The sequence below is a fragment of the Scomber japonicus genome, chromosome 24, assembly GCF_027409825.1.
Source record: "Scomber japonicus isolate fScoJap1 chromosome 24, fScoJap1.pri, whole genome shotgun sequence".
Taxonomy (NCBI): Eukaryota; Metazoa; Chordata; class Actinopteri; order Scombriformes; family Scombridae; genus Scomber; species Scomber japonicus.
In genome coordinates this window covers 14,776,941-14,802,244 of record NC_070601.1, presented here as the reverse complement: position 1 = coordinate 14,802,244, position 25,304 = coordinate 14,776,941, and the positions used below count along the sequence as shown (strand labels likewise).

General features: G+C 39.7%; 4 protein-coding genes across 6 annotated transcripts in view; 3 read left to right on the top strand and 1 right to left on the bottom strand.

The window, feature by feature from the left end:
* Positions 1–6,018, bottom strand: part of LOC128354094 (ATP-binding cassette sub-family C member 4-like) — a 36,663-nt gene extending 30,645 nt beyond the window's left edge. For both annotated transcript variants that reach the window (XM_053314342.1, XM_053314343.1), the window contains exons 1-5: positions 5,867–6,018; positions 4,105–4,215; positions 2,093–2,213; positions 1,637–1,861; positions 1,266–1,355 (exon numbers count right to left, since the gene is read on the bottom strand). In XM_053314342.1, coding sequence (XP_053170317.1) covers positions 1,266–1,355; positions 1,637–1,861; positions 2,093–2,213; positions 4,105–4,215; positions 5,867–5,940 — 621 coding nt within the window. In that variant the 5' untranslated portion in view covers positions 5,941–6,018. The remainder of the gene's footprint in view (positions 1–1,265; positions 1,356–1,636; positions 1,862–2,092; positions 2,214–4,104; positions 4,216–5,866) is intronic.
* Positions 6,019–11,923: 5,905 nt separating this feature from the next.
* Positions 11,924–15,198, top strand: cldn10a (claudin 10a). Of its 2 annotated transcripts, none has more exons than XM_053314574.1 (5): positions 11,924–12,143; positions 13,405–13,566; positions 13,690–13,771; positions 13,884–13,988; positions 15,069–15,198. In XM_053314574.1, the coding sequence occupies exons 1-5, from the start codon at positions 11,924–11,926 to the stop codon at positions 15,196–15,198; spliced, it is 699 nt and encodes a 232-aa protein (XP_053170549.1). The 2 variants fall into 2 exon arrangements, with proteins under 2 accessions (XP_053170549.1, XP_053170548.1); XM_053314573.1 differs by having other exon boundaries at positions 13,884–13,996; positions 15,071–15,198.
* Positions 15,199–18,586: 3,388 nt separating this feature from the next.
* Positions 18,587–21,337, top strand: cldn10e (claudin 10e). The gene is made up of 5 exons (XM_053314706.1): positions 18,587–18,818; positions 18,918–19,079; positions 19,598–19,679; positions 19,771–19,881; positions 20,899–21,337. The coding sequence occupies exons 1-5, from the start codon at positions 18,587–18,589 to the stop codon at positions 21,335–21,337; spliced, it is 1,026 nt and encodes a 341-aa protein (XP_053170681.1).
* A 663-nt stretch (positions 21,338–22,000) lies between these two features.
* On the top strand, positions 22,001–23,523 carry LOC128354212 (claudin-10-like). The gene is made up of 3 exons (XM_053314477.1): positions 22,001–22,092; positions 23,078–23,217; positions 23,318–23,523. The coding sequence occupies exons 1-3, from the start codon at positions 22,001–22,003 to the stop codon at positions 23,521–23,523; spliced, it is 438 nt and encodes a 145-aa protein (XP_053170452.1).
* The last annotated feature ends 1,781 nt before the right edge of the window (positions 23,524–25,304 follow it).

Below are 25,304 nucleotides of genomic sequence, written 5' to 3'. Positions count from 1 at the left end.
CAATTTTATCTTCTGCGGGTCATCTAGGTCGCCTCACATGTCTACAATTAGTTAATCAAGGGCCACAAATCAAAAATCAACCTTCCTCAAATATTTCTGTTTTCTGGCACTATAGACGCTCAGTTTAGCTACGGGAAGTCTAACAGCATTAGGAAACTGTAGCGGCCCAATCATTAAGTCATGAACCCTTGAATTTGCAGCTACAATTAGATTGTATTCAGCCACAGATTTACTAAAGGCAGCAGCAGAAGTCAAGGCAGCTTTGAGAGTAATGATGGAGATGTAATATGACTCAGAGAAATGCATGAAATAAAATACAAAACCACTGCGACCATGTAAAGAAAGATAGGAAGAGAAAGAAAGAGCAGCAGGTGGAGGGTTGAGATGCAGCTGACACTGAGGTAAATGAAACCCACCGGAAATGTCTTAATCAAAAGAAAGTTGCGGCCTTTCAGTGGTTCAAAATGATCCTTGAGTTCAATTTCATGTTTTAAAAATGCAAACCACACACACACACATACACTGACACAAGTTATTTGCTCTTGCAGATAAAACAGATCAGTGTGGTAAAATGGATTTATTGCTCTAGGCTGTTTAATATTTGACAGAAACTGTATCTGTATTTTTTACTGTACTGTACTGGTTTATTTGGTGATTCAGTGCAGTTCTCTTTAGTTTTATAGTACGCTCACACCATCCTTAAGGTGGACGCTTCACACATTGAGTTGCTTAAGCAGAATACTACTTTGATCCTACCTCAAGTCAATGTGGCCATCAATGTAATCCTTACTTGTGTCAAGGCATTATTTTCTTTATTTCACTGCTTCTTTATACAATATATTTCTGTCATTGCATTTCATTTGAAGATTTTATTTATTTTTTAAGATCAATGCATCTACAGAGCTAGAAGGGTTTTGGTAGAAGTGGAATGGAGTTAAGTATATTGGTAAACATGAAGGTTTCAGGAAGGGACCTTAAGTGTGGAAAATGTTGGCCAGTTATTTTCTAAAGCCTTGACTTAGCCCTATCACATAAAATAAGGTGTGAGATAAGGCTTCTGCACAGCTGTATTGATGGTAAAAAAAATCTAATGACCTGCTACTTTAAGGTGCATTATAAGAGAATGACATTTTTCCTATTTCAGGTCTAACTTATGGAATATAGAGCAACAACCAGTTCTGTGAGTGAGTACCAATGTTGTGTGGAGGCAGTAACTGTACCAAAGCTTTACATGTATGAATAAAAATAAAAACGTTCTCACGTACTTCATCGAACTTGTTGACGTCATTGGAGAGGAGGTTGACGATCTGGCCCGTGGTGGTCTTTCCCATAGCTGAACTGCTGAGACACAGAGCCTGGACAAAAGGACAGGAGAGATACTCAAAAGGTGGGCACAGAAGCGACTCTATTACAATGATCAAGCCTGTTGCTGAATGCTGTACACATTAAGAATCTGAAGCAGCCTCGCACGTGAGTGAGCCCACATTAAAAGATATGAGCCAGCGAGCCATTTCGGATTACGTGACACAACTTGGCAGCCTGTCCCAAACACAAGAATGCAGGAGCGCCCCTGGTATGTAGCTCGGGCTGCATTCGATGGCGATTGAGCAGAAAGGTGCCCTCCTCTCTTACTGACCTTTTTGTAGATCATGTGACACATGGCCACTCTGATCTTCATGCCTGCCCTCTGGACGTGGTAGAAGTAGAGGTGGTGCAGCAGCGCCAGGGCGATGGTGCAGGCGGACATCCCTGCTGCGTAGCCGAGGGTTTCATACAGAGCCGTCATGTTTTTTGGGTCGTAATTCTCAAAGTAGAGAATCATCTTCCCCAGGAGGACCGGCTGGATGACTTTAATGACCTCCTGATGGGCGGGGGGGAGCAGACAGAGGGGGTTAGCGCCACCACACACACACACACACTAATTACAGTGAGGCAGCAGACCATCACATTTAAATTAAGACATCACAGCACAGTGCTTCACTTGTTAATGTTTTGTGTTATACATGCTGCCAAACCAACAAAACCTCAACAGTTTATTTTTTAATGATTGTAAAAATGATGAGATTTTTCTTAACACAGACTAAACACTGACCTCGACTAGTGTAAAGAATCCCAGCACTGAGTATGATTTCCCGTAGCACTTAATGATGACTTTGAAGAGGCTGGGCTTGCGTAGCTCTTTGGTCGCCTCCTGGAGCTCGTGGTCCCAGTAACTGTAACAGAAAAGATGTCATATTACTTTGTGTGTGTGTGTGTGTGTGTGTGTGTGTGTGTGTGTGTGTGTGTGTGTAATGAGGAGTTGAGCCTCGCATCCGGATGAGTCGGGACTCGTCTGTGAGGCAGATAGTAATCAGTACAGATAAATGCGTAATCAAAGAAAACAAAAAGGGCTCCCGTTTCACTTAATGGCAACGCTTGCAATAAGACTGTACATGAGAGGAGGGAGGAGGAAGAGGAGGGGGGGGGGGGGGTCAGGCCAGTCATGACATGCAATCTTCATCTTCATATTCGCAGACACCGTCTTGGTTGCTAATGGCAACGGCTATGGTAGCGGCAGGGGTTGCAACAATGATCCCACATGGCCCTGATATTAAGTTTCATGGCTTTAAGATGACAAACTTTAATAACCTTAAAAAGTATATATGACATATTTTTAATATAGTAAAGCAGTCTGAATCACAAATCATGTCATCAAGTGGTGATTAAGTTGATTCCAGACTGAGTTCAACCTCATGTCACTTGTTGCTTCAGGATTTTAGATCATTAAAGATACACACCCATGAAAGATTAAGGCTGCTAATATTCTATATTCATATTACTGTCAATAAATCAAACATTACTCCTTTAAGGCTTTCAGTCTTACACCCACTGGTTGTTATTGAAGACATAAGCCTGGAGATTTGTTAACAATAGCGAAAAATTAGAGAACCAGTCAGTCCTGAGGTGAAACACAAGACTTCTTTGTGATCCCATCATGAAATAAGTCACACTGGTTCAGAAAAACAATACACCAGACTTTGTACAGTCATAAAATGTTAGAAAGGTTATACACATTTATTTCACTGGGCTTTATGCATAGATTTGGACTGCTATCCTTGGAGAAATGACATGGCTCATTCTTCTTGGTCAATAGAGCTGCCTGGACGCAATCTTCAAAAGCAAACAAATAATCATGATTAGCATGCTCCACAGGATTTCATGCCCAGTTAGATACTGATAAATTCAGATTTCACTGGCAGTTTAACGCCTGACAATAAGCAAGCTCCTTTTCCTACTGAGAAACCTCCTCACAACACACACTATAAAAGCTGTGTCCAAATCCTGTCAAGTCCCCATGGAGGCTGAATTACTGAATTTCTGAGTTTTTTTTTTTGCAGGCCCAGAGTTTACGGAGGGTTACTGATGTGGGCGTTTGTGTTTAGAAGTTATCCAAACTCTTCTGTTTGTTCCTGTTATCAGGAATGTTGTAAGATACAGAGCTGTCCAAGACCAAAAAGGGGGCGAGATAAAACAAAAATCACATGTATACATTCATTCATTAACCTGTTTTTTTAAACCGTTTTTCAAGCTGTCTGTCACTGAAGTTAAACATCAGTACAGCAGCTTCCTGATTACAAGTTAACATGGGTCCTTACTGCAACCAGCTATCATGCTATTGAAATGTATGGCTCAGAGGCTCTTCATCTTATTAACAGTTGTGCAATATATCCACTGAGAATACTACTTTTTTCTTTATCAGATACACACAAGATAACACTCAGATAACGGCTCTCCTCTGACACTGGATTTGCGCACTTTGTTGAGTCACTCTCTGATACCTGCAGATTTGTCATGTCATTAAAATATGTTTGGTTTACACACACAGGCGGGAAACGTGTCTCTTGACGGTCTTTTGATACTACATCAAGTTATCTCCTCTTCTGATATGAGTCATAGTTTAACAAATCCATTTCCAACTAGTGATATTGCACTTTTATCAAAAGCAAATGTTCAGATATTGTTCATAACAAGGAACTAACACCAGGACTTTAAACAGGATGTTGGGATAAAGCACTGTGGTAATTAATCACATGCAGAAAGATTTTTTTGAAAGGCTCTTCTAACCTGTGCAGTCTCTGGCCCAGGCTCTTTGACCTGTCCTCCACCAGCACTTCGTACATGTCATCTTCCTCCAGCATGCGTTTGTATCCGATCTTGAACAAAGGATTGAGCCACCTGAAGGAGGAAATTCAGATGATTATCAATACTACATGCTATTGTGAGAGAGAGCAGGGCTGGAAACCATGATCATCAACTGATTTATTATATCATTGTTAGTGTTGGATAAACCAAACAAACTTATTCTAAACTAAGCAGACACACTCATCACTGACACTGTGTGACAAAACTAAGAAAAATCTACTGTTTTAAGTATCTGGTAGCACAGACAGCTGACTAACTGACTTTCACAAACAATGTTGATTCTAAATATAATAAAACTGAAGGAGTTTGGGGTCAGCCTTAATGTTTGATGTGAAAAAAGTGCATCCTTGTTTTTAAAAGGTCAAATATTGTAAAAAGGGACAATTGTTGTTTTTTCAATTAGAAAGCAGGTCTAGGTGCTGTTTAAATATTATGAAAGTATTAAAAAAACTCAGTTTACCTACAGTAGCTACAATCTGTTACCTGTTGTTGGCCTGGGTGCATGTGACTGGGATAACAGTCAGTCAATAGCTAGGGCTATTGATCAGACACAAAAACATAGAGCTCCAGAGAGAGATGTAAATGTATACTGAGATGATTTTCTGGTACTTAAAACCACAAAAATATTTTCTTATGGATATCAAGACTTTACGTTAAACACCAGAGAAGTTAAAAATTTGGTGTGTTGTGTTAATATCAATGGCTAGCATGAGCACAAACTTGACTTTGGTAAAAAGAAACATGCCTGACAGTATTGTTATGACAACAGGGAAGATAGCAGGCTGCCAACAAAAGCCATTAGATGACCTTTCCAGCACAGGTGTACACAGGAAAGCACTGTCAGTCATCAGTGACAAAACACATCCTTCTCACTCTGATGCTATAGAAGACCCCTGACAAAGAAAATGACCCAGGGGGCTTTTATCCCCAACAAACCACAGTAAAACTAAATATGGGAGTGTAGACTGTACACCACGTATAAATGCACTGAGAGATCTTTCTGTTCTTAAGGATATGTGTGTTTATATTGGCCTAAGTGAGACCAAGGTCAGTTTTCCTGCCTCGTCTACACAATAGAGTTCATTCCAATCAGGGAGAGCAAATTGTCCATTTACTCTTACATTTGCCCATTTTCAATATTTAGTATTAAATGCGTACTAGTGAACCAACAGTATGTAAAGTGAAAGGCCCTGGCACCAATATTACTACTGTCTTAACTTACTGTGGAGCTTACTGTACAGCAATTAGTGTGGTGTGTGTGTATCAGAAAGATGACACACATGTCCAACTTTTCGCCTGACTTGAGTAACCAACGCGAATGATTCAACAGGAAACTATCATTGCATACACTTAGAGGGAAATTCAATAAGGAAACGTTCAGGTTTAAATCTACTTTCAGGTGTTGTTGTTTAGTGTGTGTGTGTGTGTGTGTGTGTGTGTGTGTGTGTGTGTGTGTGTGTGTGTGTGTCTCGAACAACTTTTCGTGTGTGAATCCTGTCACGCCTTAATTAAACACTCAGGGGCAACTTTTATAGCTTTCGTTTTCTGTGTTCTTGAACCAAGCATGTCTCTATAGAAGTCAATGGAGAACAAACATTGTGTCTCTTTTCTTTTTTTTTTGAAACCAACCCGCTAACAGTAGCTAACGCCGCCCAGCAGCCGGTGTGTTTTTGGGTCGACTTACCAGAAAAATATCTTGGACAAAAGACCTGCCGTCGCTGCCGGGTTGGTCTTGGCATCTTTACTGACTTGTTCCATTGTCGTCCACACTCACACGGTAGCCCCACTTAAGCTTTCTCCCCCCCCCGTAAAGAGTGCTGCTCCGGGCTATGTGGCGTAACGCCTCCTCAAGCACATGCTACACGGTGGTCGGCACCCTCAAGGTGTGTTACGTACTCCTTACGTTTGAGCGCGAGCTGTTACCCCGTTGAAGCTAAGAAGCCACTTTGACTGGACCCGCCCAGGAGAAATATGATTGGTTGACACCGGCACTGACGTATTGATTCTCTACTCTGCGATTGGCTGACAACATTAAAGCCCAAAATGTATAGCTGATCATGTAGGCTACTCATTGAACTGTAGTTCATTTATTTGGGAAGTATTTGCTAAGGGAGTGTGTGGGTGGGTTAACTGATAGGACGGGACGATTAAGGTTACAGGTTATAACATTATGTGTTATCTTATGAAAATAACCAATATATAACCAATATATTCAATACATAAGGACTAACTGGGACCCCTGTAAGGACCCCAAGAATTAACCACTGAAAGAAACATCTATCATAGCAAAATGTTCACTTATTTATTCTAAAAACATCATTACTTATTTAGTAATGTCACCTGAAAAAATACATTTACATACATATTTTTGGAAAGTTACAATTAATTTGCATATTGTGTAACTAAATAATTTTCTTTAATACAAATTGCAGCTTCTATCTCAAGTAGAATCTCTCCAAAAAAAGTCTTCAAAGTGACTGACAGAGTGCCCCAACCTCCCCTAAATTAGGACCCAGGTCAAACTTGAACTGAATTAATAGTTTTATTGGTTAAACTGCAAAGTGATGGGGGTCCCAAATGATCCCAATACATTGCTATTTTTTTAAAAAGCACAACTTAAAACAGAAACAGAAAAGGTAATTGGGGACAAATTAATTGACAATGTCATGAAGAATTTGAATGATAGTATAAAACATGAGAGATGTGACAAAAAGTATAACTGTGGTTGTGCAGGTGCGTTCAAGAAGTAAACATGAAAATGTGATGGCGACACCACTGCTGCCATTCAAAAATATACTTTAAGTGTTTTTATCTGGTTTTCTTGCTATCTTTTTCTGCTGGTAAAATATTCTGGTAAATTCCTTAAGTTCAAGGTTAAAAAATAACCTCTTTTAATGTGTGAGTGACATCAAATTATCATATCACAATTACTCAGCAAAAAATCCACAGTTCCTGTCCTCTGTGTGTTTATTTTACATACACACGCACACACACACACACACACACACACACACACACACACACACACATACACACACACACACACACACACACACACACACACACACACACACACACACACACACACACACACTCGCGAGCAAAACTGTACAGTCATGCTGACTTTCTTTCATGATAACAAAGTACATGTGTCACTTTTGATAAAAGGAAATTTAGTGTGCCCTTTCTCACGTGTATGACTATAAAACAGTGGGGTAGTTTTATAATCATGTTTTTTCCATGGACGAGAAGAGAAAAATTTCCTTTCAATTCAAATTTGTTTGCTTTGTCCTCGTCTCTCACTGACTCGTCCCTCACACAAACACAAAGACACATGACATACGCACACAAAGCATATATCAGATAAATAAAGAGAGAGTCGTAGATGACAGATGCTCTCTAACACACTACAGGTGTTCCCTACACTGAAAACCTGTGAGAGAGTTAGAGAGATAACACTCCCCTCCTCTCGTCCTCTTCCCGACTGACACTAAAACTTCTATGTTCAAGGAAATCTAATAAATGAGTCACATGAAGCCAAGATAAACTATTGTCCTGACACTGAAAAACTCATGATAACAAGACTGGAGCGGCCCTGGCCCTAACACCGTGCATGTTATTACCCCGTTGATGTTTAGCTAGCACCGACTGGGAAAAGGACTGAAGGAAAAAAGCCAGCAGGAGATTAATACAAGCACCTGAACTCAGCCCAATAACATTCATCGGCAGGGGATCAACACTCCTTTCCCATGCTATCCCAGCCATGTGATAGGCCTGGTTTGTTCTCCCTTCAATCAACACAAGAGAAGAAGTGATCACAGTCTTTGTTTTATCTTGATTACAGTTTACAGTATTTATGCAGCATGTCTTTTTTTGTTTTGGTTCAGTACCTGGTACCTCCTTCTGACTGGTATATTATTATATATGACAGCCTTAGATTGTTAATATTGAAGCATCAATGTGTAACCTAGGGGTCAGGGTCTCTCTAAAAGGTCACCAGATACACCTGAAAAAGAAGAAGAAACAAAGTTCTGATACACAGATGTGTTTAGAGTTTTTGGGCTTTTTCTCTCGTCTTTGATTTTTGCTGAAATATTGGATCACATCACATGGAAATACTCAATGTACCTCAAAATTATACAAATGCATAGTTCTTGAGTAAATGTATTTAATTACTTTACACCACTGCTGTTTTCATGAAGTACAATTTTTAAAATTAGTGTCCAAGAAATCAAGGATGAGTAAATGATACTATACAAACAAACTCTGACCTGTTTCAAGACTATCCACTTCAACTTTTTAACTCCTCCTCCTCATTTTCTTTGTGCCGTGCACCATGAGAGAGTAGTCTCCATCAACAGCACACTCAATAATGAAGGGCTGGAGCTCCTTGGTATCCGAGTGGTTACCGCGCATGCCACATAATGACAGCAACCCTGGTTTGATTCCAGCAAGGGACATATGCTGCAGGTCATTCCCCCCTCTCTCTCTTTGCTATTTCGCATTGGGTTCTATCAAATTATAGGCTTTTTAGTATATATACCAACTGCTGTATTAGTATATAATCTAGATTTGGTAACACTGTTGTACTTATGCTCCTTTGAATAAATGTTGTTGTGGTGACGATGGCGCTAGATGGAGTCAGCGGAGTCATCCTAAGGGGCACGTAATCCATTAAGTAGTTCGACATTTCTCTCAAAACCACAAATGTGAACCTCAGGGTGGTACTACAGGACCAGTCTGAGATTTACGAAAAGTTATTCGAATGAATCCTCTTGGCACCATGAGCGTCTATACAAAGTCTCAAGGCAATCAAGGCATCCAATATCTCAAAGTGGTGGACTGAGCAACAGACAGACTGTGCATCATTGAGGCACTGAAAGAAATGTATCCATGTTACAGCAGATATCAAGAAAGATACCTGCTTATGTCCTGCATCAACCATTAGTGATTCGTCTTCCAATTGAAAGGTTGGGATTATCAGACCATCATATTCATGGTATTAAGTGGATGTCATCAACAGGTTAACACAGATAACAATCTGTTCCAGCTGCCTCCCTTTCATTAGCAGGTTTACTGGGATTAGGGTCCCCTCTGGGACTGCTCGGCAACGGCAGCCATGGAAACGTGCCACAAAGGCTTTGACTATCAAGAGATTTACGCAACAATGCTCTCAGCACCTTCTCGCCGTTGTTTACAGACAGTAAAACACCTGGGTTTGGTTTTTCCTGGAATGCTGACTACAGAAACACTGTACTTGTACCTATTTTATGACCAGGGAAACTGTCAGGGTCAACAGGGGCAGATCCAACCAGAAGGCTTCAGGTGTCTAGAAATGTTTGGCATAATTACTTTATTTGCTCCGGAAACAATCCCTCTTACTCGGCAAACAGAGATTAGATCTAATCCTTGATTAGAAATCTCTGTGAGGGTGACTGTAACGGTTTTTCAGGACAAGATTTGGAATTTAATTAATGTGCGCCTGGCTCGCTCAAAGTCGCTCAACTCCCTCATTGCTCAAAGTTCAATCCTGCAGTTTAATAGTTGCCCAGCAGCCCATATGTGTGCTAAGACAGTAATCACAGGAAGCTTTCAATCTGTAATCAATTGTTTTTGCATTAAACGCTGTCATATCACACAGTAATCCTACCTTGGAGAGTCATTTCCGGGTCATCTTACTGTTCTCCATCACTATTAAATTAAATCATTTCATTCAATAGTAACAGCCACAGCATGCCAACTTAACCACAAAGTGTGTCTGTTAAGAGAACAGCAAAGGACAAACTACGATAACAATGCAGATAAAGGACTAAAAATAAGAGAGAACAAGGACATAAAATAAACATTCATATGAACAGTTGTGAAGGCACTGCAGTGAGATATATATACTTTTATATGTCAGTGCAGTAACATTCATTACATTTTTGTCTAGAAATAGATGTCTGCAGCTTGAGGGGAGGGGAGTTTGTGCATTGAACAATGCCACATATTTAAGAATTTGATTATATGCTTTGTAAGAAAAATCTTATCAGCAAAATAACATCAGTGGACTAAAAATATACAGTATTTCCCTCAGAAATGTAGTTTAGTATAGTATAAGTATAGTATAAGTTTGAGTTTAAGTTTAAGTATAAGTGTAAGTATAATTATAAGTATACAAGTATAAGTATAGTATAAGTATTAGTATAAGTCTAATATAGTTTAAGTTTAAGTATAAGTATAGTATAAGTATTAGTATAAGTCTAATATAGTTTAAGTTTAAGTGTAAATTTAGTATAAGTATAAATATATGTGTAGTGTAGTATAAGTAGAGTATGAGTATGAGTATAAAGAAGTAGAAAATAGAAAGTTAAGTAGTTTAACATTGTACTTTCAGTATAGTAATTGAATATTCTTACTTCAATGTCAGACTTTTACTTGAAATTAAATATAGTTCTTGTGTAATTACTAATTTTACTTGAGCAAATGCTGAATACATTTTCCACCACTGCAAAAAGAGGTGCCAATTGCACAAAACATGCTTCCTACCTACCTGAATCAACTATAAACTGAGACTACAGTGTAACTTCTGCCATACAGACCCCATTGTGACCATAAACAGCAATCACAGAACAATGGTAAATCATTTATAAAGCCAGTAAAATGTTAGTTACACAGCAAACTCTAACTTTTGATAACTTTTGCCACAATAAAATACCGGCCATATCAGGCCAAGTAAGGGTGTAGCAGCAAAAACTCATGTCATAGGGAACAAGGGTTTGTTCTTCTCTCTCAACTTTTCACATGGACGTAGAAAAATGAACAGTTTCTTCTTTCAAAAGCCACAAAATCTCAACACTACATATATGAAAGTAAGCATGTAAGCAGAAAAGTTTCAATCCATACTTTAGCTAAAAGAAATGTCCAGCTTCTGCCACTTCATGCACTAGTAGTAGACATGTTTAGAGATGTAGGTATTACTATATGCCTTGTAACAATACCTACTTTTACATACTAAATAGCTTTATTTAAAATTCAAATGAACACATCTCATTCATATGATTGTAGGGTATGACAAGACAAAAAGTTTGAGAACCACTGCTTGATTCTAATGCCATGTACTGCCACTATCTTCTAGGCCTAGTCTAAGAAATGAGGAAATGTCACAGTTGCCACTTGATGGAGCCATAATGCCGCAAAACCACTGCAGGTAAAACCAGGATCAAATTATATTCTAACCATAGTAGCACTGCTGGTTTCTGTAATGAGGACTTTAAACTATTTATTGCTAACTTCTGGTGCAACAAAACAGAAACAGAATCTACATCATCCACCCATTTATTCAAACCACCAAGCTAGTGTCTCCTATCTCTGTTCCTCATCTTGTGTTCCTTCTGTGTCAGATACTTTTCAGATGCTTTCAATTAATGACTTCCTTCTCCTGCAGATCCGCTTGCAGACCATCTGCACAGTGTGTGGAGTGATGGGCAGTGTGTGCACCCCCGCACTGCGACCACCACCACCACACACAAACACAATATACAAGTAGTTATTGTATTTCGGTGAATGAAGTATTCCTTCTTCGGCATAGATCCTTAGCTGAGCAGGTGAAAGAGAAGCAAAATTCTGCAGAACTGCCAACACTGACGCACCTGCCCTGCACCAACCCTCCCACCTCCCCTCTGTCACTTCTGAGGGAAAGACTGTTCCTCTCCAGCGAGCACCTCCAAAAAATTCTCCGTCCTCCCAAACCAGAGGAAAAATGGGTAACATGGCAACGGAGATTGTTGCCTTTATCCTGACCATCTCAGGCTGGATCCTGGTGTCGTCTACCCTGCCGACAGACTACTGGAAGGTGTCTTCTGTGGACGGGACAGTCATCACCACAGCTACCTTCTGGTCCAACCTGTGGAAAACTTGTGTGACTGATTCCACCGGTGTGTCCAACTGCAAGGACTTTCCTTCGATGCTGGCTCTGGACGGTGAGTTCACCATCATGACTGATGTTGTATGCTGTATGATGTTGTCTTCCTGAGGTCATAAACAGAGGTACATCTATCTTTCTGAGTGTTTCTGAGGGACGATGCAGCTGTGAATATCCATCTGAGTGAAGCACTGATGCTCAAAATCAGGAGCACTTGTTGTTTTCGGATGAATGACTACCATTGTAAACAAACGCATTTGCAACTTGATATTTCCTTTTCTGACTCTGGCTTCAGGCCACAAACAACCACCACATTTAAAGCTAAAGGCCAACAGAGGCATATTTCAGCAGAGGAGATGACCTGGGCTGATACAACCTCCTAATGTTACCGAATGAAGCAATCTGAGAAAGTCATACAGTCCTACAGAGGTCACTTGTCACTTTCCATTACTTAGTAGTAGTAATAAGGAAAGGTGTTGCTTGTGCAATTCTTGGCATTTTGAGATGTTCAAAGACTTCTCATGATTCATCTATTGCCTCTTTCTGGTGATTAAGGACACATTTAAACTCCTTTACACACCAGTCCTTTTCCTACAAGGGTTTAAAGCAATGGTTCCCAACCTGAGGGTGGGTCCTATGAGAAATGTGAGGGGTCATCAGATGATAACTGAAAATATTTACTATTTGAACTATATCAAATTGGGGGTTTCTACCAAAATCAGCTAGCGTTTGTGCACCGGAAGGTTAAAGTTTCCACATCACACTTGAATAACTGAGCCATGATTTGCTCCAGGCTAGTTGTGATGTCATAAAATCCTCTTGTGTTTTAACCAAATTCCAGGAGAGCACAGAGAAACGTTTTCATTTCAGCAGATTAATGTGAAAACTTGTTCTTGTCAAGACATTGAATAAGAATAACAAGCAAAGTAAATGCTCTAGCTTTCACCTTCTCTGGCCTCTAAAAGTAATTAAAATCACCACTTAAGGAGCACCTTGGTAGCTGAGTGGTTACTACACATGCCACATAATAATAGTGTCCCTGGTTTGATTCCAGCAAGGGACTTTGGCTGCAAGTCATTCCTTATTTCCTCTCAGCCTCTGTGCTATCTTGTGAAATAAAAAGGCAAAAATGCCCCCCAAAAAAATCTTGAACAACAACAAACTCTTAAGGAAAAATCACTGCTCACAATCCATGAACACACTGAGGTCATAATCTCTGATAAGGGTCATACGTAGACATTGCTTTCTATGTAGGGTCAAAAAGGTTGGGAACCACTACTTTAAAGCACTCTCTCCTCTTCTCTATCTCTCTCATGAAGCCTACATTCAGGTGTGTCGGGGTCTGATGATCGCCGCTGTGTGTCTGGGTTTCTTTGGTGCGATCTTCGCTTTGATAGGAATGAAGTGCACAAAAATTGGAGGCTCAGAGACCACCAAAGCTCGTCTGACCGTCCTCTCGGGCTTCCACTTCATTCTCAGTGGTAAAAAACCCCCAACTCTTCTGCTAACACTGAAGACCTTTCTCTATGTCTGTTATATTACATCAGCTCTCGCTTTGATTTCAGTCAGATCTGAAGTGGAAATCCTCTTATTTCTGTCCACAGGCCTCTGCTGTTTGACTGCATGCTCCATATATGCTCACAGGATCACAACTGACTTCTTTGACCCCCTCTTTGTTGCTCAGAAGTAAGTAGGCTATTCAGGAATAAAAGAAGGGTTTGTCCGAGAGCAGATAAAAAGCAAATTCAGATGAAAGGAAATCCAGTCATACATTTCTTTTTTTACTTCAACCCTGCAGGTTTGAGCTGGGAGCAGCTCTCTTCATCGGCTGGGCTGGGTCTGTGCTGTGTATCTTAGGAGGACTTATCTTCTGTTTCTCCCTGTCTGAAGGCTTCAGTATGAGGCGAGTCGGTGTTTCTAACATCTGTCATCAACCACAGGGGCTTTGAAATCAGACTTGGACTGACTCTAAACTGCAGATTTGCTAACTCAATCAGGCAATTTAAATAATTACTGTAACTGCAATGGAGAGACGGTTAACGTCTAAAGCATCCACTTATCTCTCTCAACATCTTGTCTCGTAATTGCTGAACCTACTGGGCAAATTGTATGATCGTCATTTTGATTAGTTACGCCACTGATGATGGCTGAATGTTTTCTTTGTTGTAGTTGAGTAATAAGGACCTTTCTGAAGTGAAAGTCACCTTGACAGAGGACGCCTATAGGAAAATGTTGCATCAGGCGAGCTAAGAAAGAAAGCCTTCCCTGTTAATGATATCCAGGCTGGTATGTCTCAACAACTGTTGAATGGATTACCATGAAATTTTGTATTGACATTTATGGTCCCCATAAGATACACCCTTAGTACTTTGGTGATCCTGTGACTTTTTCTCTATTACCACCACAAGGTTTACATTTGTGGTTACGAGTGAAATGTCTCAACATCTATTAGATGGATTGCCACTAAATTTGGTACAGACATGAATGCTCCCCTGAAGATAAAATTCAAAGTTAACATCCACTCCAAAATATGTCACTGCCTGACTGTTAGTTCTCATGAATGTTTGGCTTTCACTGTGCAGAATAATGTACATGCCTTTTGCGTTTTTGTGTTTTTTGTCATTGTATATTATGCTTGGAAGGGGAGAATTATCCATTTGTTTGCAATCTGTCAAATCACCACTAGATGGCACTAAATCCTACACACTTCACCTTTAAAACCAAAGACCTCCCTAATAACTTCTGGTGTACATGAAGCATGTGACTAACACGTTCCCTGAAGCCTCCGATCCACTGATTTGAGTAAAAATAGTAGCATCGAAAGCATCTGATCTGTGTGGAACAATAACTGCAACACTCCTCACATTAATACATAAAACAAACTGCCATCATGTTTTTCACTATTTCATTGGTGCTTATTTAATTAATCATCTTGTAACTTATAGTTTTGTTTTTTAACTCTTTCTTCTCCTGGATTTTGCAGAGCTGAATACTCCTACAGTGGAGCTGCATCATTTGTCACAACGCGCAACAAGCACGGCAAGACAGTCAACAGCCACCAAAAAGAACCACGGGAGCCTACAAGGCAGTTTGGAAGAAATGCCTATGTGTGAAACTCTATCTTGCTGTTACATGAATAGTTTGTGGTGACCAGAAACTATTTCACCAACAGGAGCAATTACTTTCATGAACTTTTGTGCCTGGACATATAAGTTAGTCATCAGTTATCTTTTTGACAGTACAACGACAGGAAAAACATGCTTCTAAAATATCTCAATAAATATAGCTTCCTTTTTAAATATGGCTGCTTACCGGGTCATCTCTGTCAATAACTCATAAACATAAGCTTGTTTTTCTTTTAGGGCAGGAAATTTGACTTGGCACTGTTCAAACTCTCAGGTCACCTTCAACAAGCTGGCCTTTACTACCTGTCTCACATAGATAGACTGGACACACAGTTCATTTTTCTTTTATAATTCTGGGTAAAAGGTACTAATGAAAACTGTAAGAAAAATTGTGTGTTGGATCCAGAATTCACAGCATTGGAAATTCAGGGGTTAGAAAGATAAATTTTTGTATATTTCCCCATAAATAATTTAAAGCAGTTTTCTCTTCATAGAATAACATTTTTGTGTTATGTATACATTTGATCATAGAGACCTATTACAAGGAGATTGTTTTGGAAATAACACATTGTGTAACTGTGCTTTTAAAGCCTAGTTATCTGTGCTAAAATTCCAGTTTCTGTTCATATTTCTCAAGCAGTAAGATGAATCATACGAAGGCCTTTCTCAATTTCCTTGGTCTGGACTGATCTGACCTCCATGGGTCACCAGGTCACATCTGACCCCAGAGATGGTTATGCAGATCTGGAGGACCGACCGGAGGTTTCCCCTCCTATCGGCCATCCATCTCCACCTAGGAATTATTATCAATAGGAACCCCAGGCTATGTTACGCAAAACCTCTTGGCCCAGAGGTCGGATACTTGAACCAGTTGGCAGAGAGCAGCTGCCCTGTGCTTTCCACCGCCTTGCATCCGTAAACAAGTGTCAGGTGTCTATGGCTCTGCAGAATGGTGGTATTGTATTGACTACTATCTGCATTACAGAGATGTTAAAACCACAGATGTGATGTATCAGTTTGCTTAAAGCTTAGACTTTTTATATTATTTTCTGTTGAAAGAAAATTTTACAATGCAGTATATGATAGCTCACAAAAGTTTTATCTAAATGGAGTTAAGGAAATAATGTGTGCAATTTTAAACTTGGAAGGCTTACTTTGAAAATACATTTCCTCTTCTGTATGTGGTATGTTTCTGGTATATTACCCAACTGGTATGTTACCCAACTCCTTAAACTTTCTACAAAAGCATGAAATGTGAGTATGCTTCAACTTCACAGCAGGTAACCAGGGCCAATGGTTCCCAAATTGGGGGTCAGGACCCCCCACAACGATTCACAAGATGAAACTAAAGGTTATGTGATTGCCTAAATAAACCTAAATCCAGTAGTTGTTAAGCAGTTTCAGACCCATGCCAACCTCATGATGGTGATGGATTAGTGGATCAACAAGAGGACCCATGAAATTCTGAAAATGTATAGGACTGACCAACCATCACATCCATTCCTAGAACAGAAGCTAAAAAATATTCAAATAAAACAATCATGCACAACTGCCCACCACTCGTGTATCAAGTGGTCACAAGCCAAATCACTTTGACGTCCTATAAAATTTGTCATTGTAGCAGCAAAACAAAGGAGGATGCAGTGTGAGGGTACAGAACCACATCACTTTACCATCAGTATTTGAATGCATTAATGCAATCAAACCAGCAGAGAGCAGTACTAATGTAGATGTGAGGAAACTTCACCATATTTAAAGGTTAAATATGAGTCCTTTGAACTATTGAGTGACCATACGGGCAAAATATAGGAGCAATTTTCACTCAGATTTTGTGGTTGTTGTAATATTTTCTTGGCTTTTCTCACAGCTGCTTTGAAACATAATCGGCACAGGTCATATAAGCATTCTTTTATTCTGTTATTTTGTATCATGCTGATTAAAGCTAATTAAAAGCCACCCCCACCAAACAAATCTCTCCCAGTACTCCACCAAGTCCAATATCTCCCTACCACTACCAATAACTTTGTCATAAGCCGAGAGGACCTGGAGACAAAGAGGAGCTCTTTCATCCCTGCCGAAAGAACATTCATCACTCCCCGTAACTCTCATTACCTCAGAGTTAACTCTAATTATAACAGCACAGAGACGTTATACTGTAATTATGAGACCCACAGCACAACGAGGTCTTAGTAAAATTACTCATAAACAGCTTAAAGCCCGAGGCAAAGTCAGGAATGATGCTTCAAACAGCTCAGGTCATAGCAGCAGTTTTATTACATATTTCATGGTACATGTAAAATAAGTATGAGGTTCAAAAAAGGTCAACTATCATCGTGGGCATCATTTAGGATGTGTGGAAAAGGAAGGCCATAAGACTTGACTTCACTCTTTAGATTTATTTTCAATAATCAGGATTGTATTGGTGCAGCCGTAAATGAAAAAATAATAGGTAAATTAAGTTTTCAATAAAACTAAATGTACATAGGATAAAATGTAAACTAAATAAGATAAAACCTCTTACCAGGTCTGCCACCCCATGTGAAGTTGAAAGAAAATGAGTGAGAAGGAGTGCAGTCTTTAAATAAGGTCAATTATAATAAGCCAAGTAATGAGACGGAAAGGAGAAGAAAGGACCTGAGGAAAAGAAAGTGGAATAAATAAAAGTAAATACAGTGAATCTTTACTACAGTAATTGTTAATCTATTATATATGTATGTATATATGCTAAAATTTGAAAAAAGAAGGATGTAATATGTCTATCTATAACTATAATTATAATGTTATGAGGTGATAATGTTATGAGGTTATCAAAGTGAAATAATCCATGAAAATTTACAGTACTGTTCATACATGGGGGAAAACTGTAAATTAAGGTATATTCACTGATGCTATAAACAGATCTTGTATGTTTTAACCTGTGTCTACACGTGAGGGAGAGTTCAGGATAGTACAATGAGGGTATGAGGTAATTGGAGATACATGCTTAGGTTAGCACTCTCTAGATTCAAACTTGACAAAACTCAACCTTGGCCCATGGGAACCGGAGGGACTGTTGTCTCTCACCCACATGTACAGTGATACCTGGCAAACAGCAGCACACTCCTGCTTTGTACCTGTGATCAACTCGTGCTCTCCTTTTCTGAGAACGGCAGCTGAGGAGGAGGCCATTTGGACATCTGTTTGCATTTGGATGAAATCTTGATGTGCGACTCCTGCATCAGTAAGGGACTGCCATGTGAAGATGCTATTATAAACCAGAAAGAAAAGCAAATCATCAAAATTGGATTGTGGATGAACGATCAAGCTTGAGAAATACAACAAAAGCTTCCGTGGATCCGAAATCTAGATTGGAATCCACTCAACAAGAGGCCCAGAAATGAAGATCCGTGTGGTCCAGATTTGGGGTTTCCTGATGACAGTACTGGGCTGGATTTTCATAGCCTGCACCATGGCCATGGAGGGTTGGAAGATCACCTCCATTGGTGGTATGGGGGGTTCCTCCATCATTAAGGTGGCCTGGTACTGGTCCAGTTTGTGGAGATCGTGTTTTACAGACTCGACAGCTGTCAGCAACTGTTACGACTACCCCATGCTCTGGTCTGTGGAGGGTAGGTAACATGTCTTCCACTCAATCTAAGAAACCCTGACATCAAACTGACATCTAGACTCTCATTAATGTCTATTTGTGTCTTGCTGTGTGACTCCAGGTCACATCCAGATAGTGCGAGGCCTGTTGATGACAGGTCTTTCCCTGGGCATGCTGGGATTTGTGCTCAGTCTGTTGGGTATGGAGTGCACCTTCATTGGGGGAAAGGAGCGGTCCAAGTACAAAAAGATCTTCGCCGGGGGGTGGTGTCATATAATCGCTGGTAAATGTCTAGTTTTAATAACAAGGCTTTTATGACCTGAGATCATCCAATCATATCAGGCCTTTAAACAACACTATAGTGCTTTTTATAGTGAATTTTGGTGCTTTGTTAAATTAATGTCTATGTGGTTTATGAACATCCATGATACCTGCTAGTGTTTTGGAATTTAATTGTTTTTATCTTGCTTGCTTGTTAGTTAGTTGTTGGCTATGCTGTATCTACCTACTGTGACCAGTTAAACCAAAGAACAGTATTATTTTAGAGGCCCAGTAAAGTAAAATTCAGTTATTCCCAGAAAAAAACAGATTAGAGGAAAGTCTAGAAAACCAATATAATTTTTTCTACTTGTTTATCTCAATAATTTTGTGGCCGTTCAGAATTATCTTACACCCCTGTTATCTTATCATGTACAGACTACTTTATGGAGTTAACTGATACTACTGTCTGACCTATTTTCCCACCATCTTGCTGCTATTTTTGCTTACAAGTTTTCTCTCTTCCTCTCAACATGATTTCAGGTTTTTCCTCCACATGTGGGTATGCTGTTTATGCGCAGTACGTCTCAGTAGAGTACTTCAACCCTGACTTTGATGGACTGCAGTAAGTTTATAGGCTTAAATGTAGTATAATATATAACATCTGCTGGAAAACATAATTATCTCATAAGTTCTCTTTGTTTTTACACTGACAGGTATGACCTAGGCACCCCTGTCTTCCTCGGCTGGGTCGGCTCAGCCTTTCACATGACCGGCGGCCTCTTCTATCTGTGGTCAGTGTGTAAGCCGCTCTGTGGAGGGCACACGTGAGTACACGCAAATGTTATAGGGAAGTGAATCCTCTAACCCTATAACTTTTTTACTTCCTCAATAAATTCCAGCATCCTGTTCATGTGCCTCAGTGAAATGACTCATTATCCACAATGCAGATGTTTATTGTTGGAACACGCCCTGCAGCATAATTCCAAAGCCACTGGTGTAAACAAACTCTGGTGTGGCTTCCCAAATTAAATGAGGAAAGAAAAAAAAATGTCTTGCAATGCATCAATTTCAACACTAGAAGGCACTCTGAGAGCAGAAATCCACACCAAAGCTCTCCCTCTATATACATATTTATATACATACACTGCAGCATACCTTTGCATTTATACTCCTTCTCCCAAAGTCTATAGTTTTTAGACATCCTCCCCCTTCCAACATCACCTAGCAAGCAGAAACTGTAGTAATATAACTCACGTATAGTTTGACTTTACACATCATGTAGGCCACCAGTCAACTGGCATTGAATCATAACCTTTCCAAGCATCCATATAATACATAAACTAATTAAAACACATTTTTATATTAAGAATTTATCACATAACTACTTGTATGTCAAAGAATGACGACTCAAATCTTTAGTTTCTCTGAGCTCTATTGAGTGCTTTTAAGAGCCATTTAGCTTATTGTTTTGGTTTTCTAGCCAAAGCAACTTTACTATCTTGGTTGAGTCTCATGGGTCTCACAGAGTCAGCAAACAGCTGTTTTCTGTCATACAGAACTAAATGGCAGATACACAAAATCTATCTGCCATCAAGAGTGTTCTCAGTAGTTAGTTTCTGTGATTTTTAGTTTTTTTAAGCAGTCTAGGGAAGATACATTCTGCAAAATTTTAAAAATCTAACACACGGCAGATGTTCTGTAGGCTAATTTTGTATTTTTACACTCAATGTATTCAAATGTGACTACTTTTTTATCATGATTGAATCAGGTATAGAATATGAGGTTGAACAGACTTGTTGTGTTGGACCAAAATGTGTCTCTCTCTCAATCTCTCTCTCCAGGGTAATCACCATCCAACCAGTACCAGACCCCGAGACAACCAAGGCCTCCACAGCTCTATCCACAGTGTCAAAGATAAGTTCCAAGACCAAAGTGTCCTCTATTTCTGAGCTGTCGTCCAGGTCTGAGAGCACAGATGTGTCCGACATCTCCTCTGCATCTGGACGCACATCAAAATCTGGACGTACAGCAAAGTCAGATCGGTCTTCAAAGACTCGGCGAACCACCAAGTCTGCAGGGTCCAGGTCAGGGTCAGGATCTGAATCTGGGCTGTCTTCCAGATCGAGTATATCGACTTTGTCTGGGTCGAAGAGCAGCAGGAGCAGTGGCAGCAGTACCGGCAGGAGTAGCAGCAGCAGCAGCAGCAGCAGGACAGTGTCTTCGTTGTCGGGCAGTTCGAGGAGTGAGACTACACCGTTCATCAAAAACTCCTATATTTAAATGAATGTGACTCTTATATGTGATGCCTTCCTGTTCAATGTATGAGAAAAACTAATTATGCAGATTGTATTTTGTATCAAAAATTGTTTGTCAAATATCTGTTTTGTGTAAGGTTTTTGCTGCCTGTTGCTCATGTCCATTATCTATAATTTGTTCAAACTGGAGCTCTCACAATTCATAATATATGCAGTTTATTCACTTAAACACATCATTTAAGAACACATCTATTATAATGGAGCTGTCAGCCTTTGTGTCGCCTTTAAGACAACTAATAAAACTCCTCCAGGCTGATCAGGTCTGGTTGACAGTAAACAGTGTCTGCTTTGCTGTTATTCAAACCTTCACACATAAACACAAGCAGCAGCAGTAGGAGGACTGGACTTGTACAGCTTTAATAGTTTTGACGCAAAACCCTTGTGGTTTTTGTTTTCTTTAATTACTAGCGGACTACTTCCTTTACAAGGTAGGGAGTCATTAATGATCTTCACATCTGAGATTACTGGCTCTGCTTTTAGAATTGAATTGAAGTTATGTGACTGTTAAAGCTAGAAACTTGTTTTATAAAGAAACTGCCACATCACAGTAATGTGTACTAAATTAGTATTTTAAAGTATGAAAAAAGAATGTTAAAGTGAAGCCTCTCCTGTTTAGCAGACTGTAGTGATGTGGAGGAGACTGGCTCAGATTCTGGGCCTGCTGCTCTGTGTACTGGGCTGGGGCTTGGTGGGCTGCACCCTTGCTATGGACCACTGGAGGTAATCAGATACGAGTTAGAGGAAACAAATAGAAGAATGCACCCATTGCAATTAAGCCTGGATTGGAAAAAAACTGTAGGGACAATGTGGCTGTAGATACCAGCTTATATACTGCTGAGATAAGAATCCAGGATATTTATAGAACTATCCTGATTCCTAAGATTGATAAGTGATTTTTGCCTAAGTGCCAACTTACCTCCTGCTCATTACATAAAAACTACATGTCCATGTTGGTTTATTTAATAATACAAATTCATATAGTTGTGATTAAACTTTGAAACACCTTTTGGATACTGTGTGAAAAGAATTGACATCTGGAGGAGCTGGTTTGATTTGACCAAACTATCTCTCTATCTACACAAGACTATATTCACTATAATAAGAGTACAAAACACTTGTGTGAGTAATGCATAACTAATGCATGGATCATGATGATTTAATGCAGGATGAATTCTTGTAGCTCATCATTAAGAAATGATCAGGTTTCTCAATCCATCAGTTATTATTAACTCAGTTACTTCAAATATGATTTAATATGTCACCAAGCTAATTGAAATTGAAGTTAAAACCATCGGATCATTGGATCAGCTTCTCTGAAAGCAGGACCGTACCTGTTCTCATCAAATTGTGCCTGTTTTTATTGAACTAGCAACAAACACCAGCACCTCTATAGCTCACATGTTATCTCTTGTTTATCTTGGGACTGAGCCAGGCTACCTGCTTCCCTTTGTTTTCAGCCTTTACGCTAAGCTAACCATCTCCTTTCTGTAGCTTTGTAATGATCAAGTAAAGTACAGTTCCAAAAATGTTTAACTATTCCTTTAAAGCCAGGTCTATTATATACCTTCTATTGTTAAAGTGCATATAACCACTCATGAAGAACCAATGAACTCTGTTTATTAATCACATTTTAATAGACTTTAAGGTATTGGAGGATAAAATGAGAGAAACACTTTTATGTATGTGCTGTATTTACACACTGGAGGGTGGCCCAGCTGGGGGGCCAAGGGGGCTCCTCTGTGGTGGTGACAGCCTGGTTCTGGTCAGACCTGTGGAGGGACTGCTATGAAGACTCAACCTCTGTAGTGAACTGTGTGGACCTCGGGATGCTGTGGGCAGTCAAATGTAGGCATACTGACACATAATCACTGATGTCCAGTCAATGATGGAGTTCATTTATGTACGTCACATGATTTTGGTTATATGTCACATGTGTGTTGTCTAGCATACATCCAGGCAGTCAGGGGGCTCCTGATGTCCGGCCTTGTGCTCGGCCTGATCGGCATAGTGCTCACGTTCTTTGGACTGGAGTGCACGTACATCGGAGGAGACCGGAAAAGCAAGGACAGGATGTTAGTAACAGCGTCTGCTTTCCATCTGGTCAGCTGTGAGTGGGATTTGTTTGCATTTACAAAGCCTCAGCGTATGTGAGAGCAGCTTCTCAGAACACGCCGGTTTGACTTGTTTTGTTTTTTCCCCATGTGTCATCGGCCTTCCCTCATGCAGGCGTATCAGTCGTTGCTGGTTATTGTTTATACATAAACAGAGTCGTCGCTGCTTTTTTACACAGCCAAGCAGATCCTTCAAAACTGAGGTAATGTGGTCTTTACATAAACCTACTTGATACATTTACGTGAGTAGTAGATTCAAACTGTCATCTCCTCAGTTACGAAGTTGGACCACCCCTGTATCTCGGCCTGGTCGGAAGTTTCTTCATCTTCCTCGGCTGTTGCATTCACTGTTCAACCACATGCAGGGTCATCCATCCAGAAAGGTTTGTTAAGGTTTAGCTGAGTCATCTTTCCTAGAAGCAGCCTGAAGATTTGAGGAGAAATCTGAAGTGTGCTCAAACTGTCAAACTTTTCCTTTTTTTTTTTTTTTTTTTTTTTGGCAGACATCCCACGGCTCCCTCCATCAGAGAGAAACACGAAGAAAAAGAAGTGCTGAGAGAGAAAAAGCACATCTACAGACAATATTCACCATCAAAAGACTCCAAACACATGTCTTCATATAAGATGTCATCTGTTGTGATTGTATAACACCACAGATTCAAGTGTATGTAGAGTTTATCTCTCTAAATCATGCTCTTAATGCTGTTAGAAACCATTCTCTGTACTGCCAGGAACATAGTGAATAATGTTAACTTGTTTTTCCTTAAAAAACTCCCATATTTCATGATACTGACTATAAACAACACCAGAATATGACTTGTGTAATCTGTTATTGTAAAATACTCATATTCCCAGACACAAAGCAGAAGTCATGGACTCAGTAACGTCTGGTTCTCACGCTTCGAATAAAGTGTTATAAGTGCTTGTGTGTAAAAGAAATCCCCAAAGCAGCTGTGCATAGAACAAATAAACAATAAAAAGAAACCGTCTGTCATAATTTTCTAACTTTACCACAACAAGGAGCTTTTAGATTTAAGGCACTGGCATGTTACTGAAGAAATTACATGGTGTGGTTTTGTAAAGCCTTATATTATGTTTGGTGTCAGACACTTTTCTTTTCTAATTTTATGTAAATTGCTTGAAAACATGATTTTGAAGTGATGACATGTTTCTGATGCTGCAGAAAAACAACATATTATATGCCTGGTGTCCTCTCTAAAATTCCAATTAAATCTATTTGAATTTCTGTCACTGAAGTTTTATTTCAACATAACTGAGTAGGATTACATACTGTACATTTCTGTGAGTGTAAATGACTCTTGGGTAAACAAACACAATATATATATTTGTTCATGTATAGCTCATAAAACATAAAAGCTTACTTGCTGTGTTTAATCATCTACATCAGAGGTGTCAAACTCCGGACCATTAAAAGGAAGGAAGGAAGGAAGGAAGGAAGGAAGGAAGGAAGGGAGGGAGGAAGGGAGGGAGGAAGGACAAGTGGAAGGAAGGTGGGAAGGAAAGAGAAGGAGAAGAAAGGAAAGACAGGTGGAAGGAAGGAAAGAATAAAAGTGAGGAGGGAAGAAAGAAAAGAATGGAAAGGTTGGAAAAAAGGACAGGAAGGAAAGATGAAAGGGAGGAAGGAATGAAGGAAGGAAAGGTGGAAGGAAGGAAAAGAATACAGGAAGGAAAGATGGAAGGAAGGGAGGAAGGACAGATGGAAGGAAGGGAGCAAGGAAGGAAAAAAAAGACAGGAAGGAAAGATGACAGGGAGGAAGGAATGAAGGAAGGAAAGATGGAAGGAAGGGAGGAAGGACAAAT

Bases quoted from the DNA above. Each gene is read 5' to 3' on its own strand.
- cldn10e (XM_053314706.1), top strand. From the start codon at position 18,587: ATGAAGATCCGTGTGGTCCAGATTTGGGGTTTCCTGATGACAGTACTG. The intron at 19,680-19,770 runs GTAAGTTTATAG...TTACACTGACAG, and splicing joins CCTGACTTTGATGGACTGCA to GTATGACCTAGGCACCCCTG. The intron at 19,882-20,898 runs GTGAGTACACGC...CTCTCTCTCCAG, and splicing joins CCGCTCTGTGGAGGGCACAC to GGTAATCACCATCCAACCAG.
- cldn10a (XM_053314573.1), top strand. From the start codon at position 11,924: ATGGGTAACATGGCAACGGAGATTGTTGCCTTTATCCTGACCATCTCA. The intron at 13,567-13,689 runs GTAAAAAACCCC...TTCTGTCCACAG, and splicing joins CTTCCACTTCATTCTCAGTG to GCCTCTGCTGTTTGACTGCA. The intron at 13,772-13,883 runs GTAAGTAGGCTA...TCAACCCTGCAG, and splicing joins CCCCTCTTTGTTGCTCAGAA to GTTTGAGCTGGGAGCAGCTC.
- LOC128354212 (XM_053314477.1), top strand. From the start codon at position 22,001: ATGTGGAGGAGACTGGCTCAGATTCTGGGCCTGCTGCTCTGTGTACTG. The intron at 22,093-23,077 runs GTAATCAGATAC...TACACACTGGAG, and splicing joins CTTGCTATGGACCACTGGAG to GGTGGCCCAGCTGGGGGGCC. The intron at 23,218-23,317 runs GTAGGCATACTG...TGTGTTGTCTAG, and splicing joins GATGCTGTGGGCAGTCAAAT to CATACATCCAGGCAGTCAGG.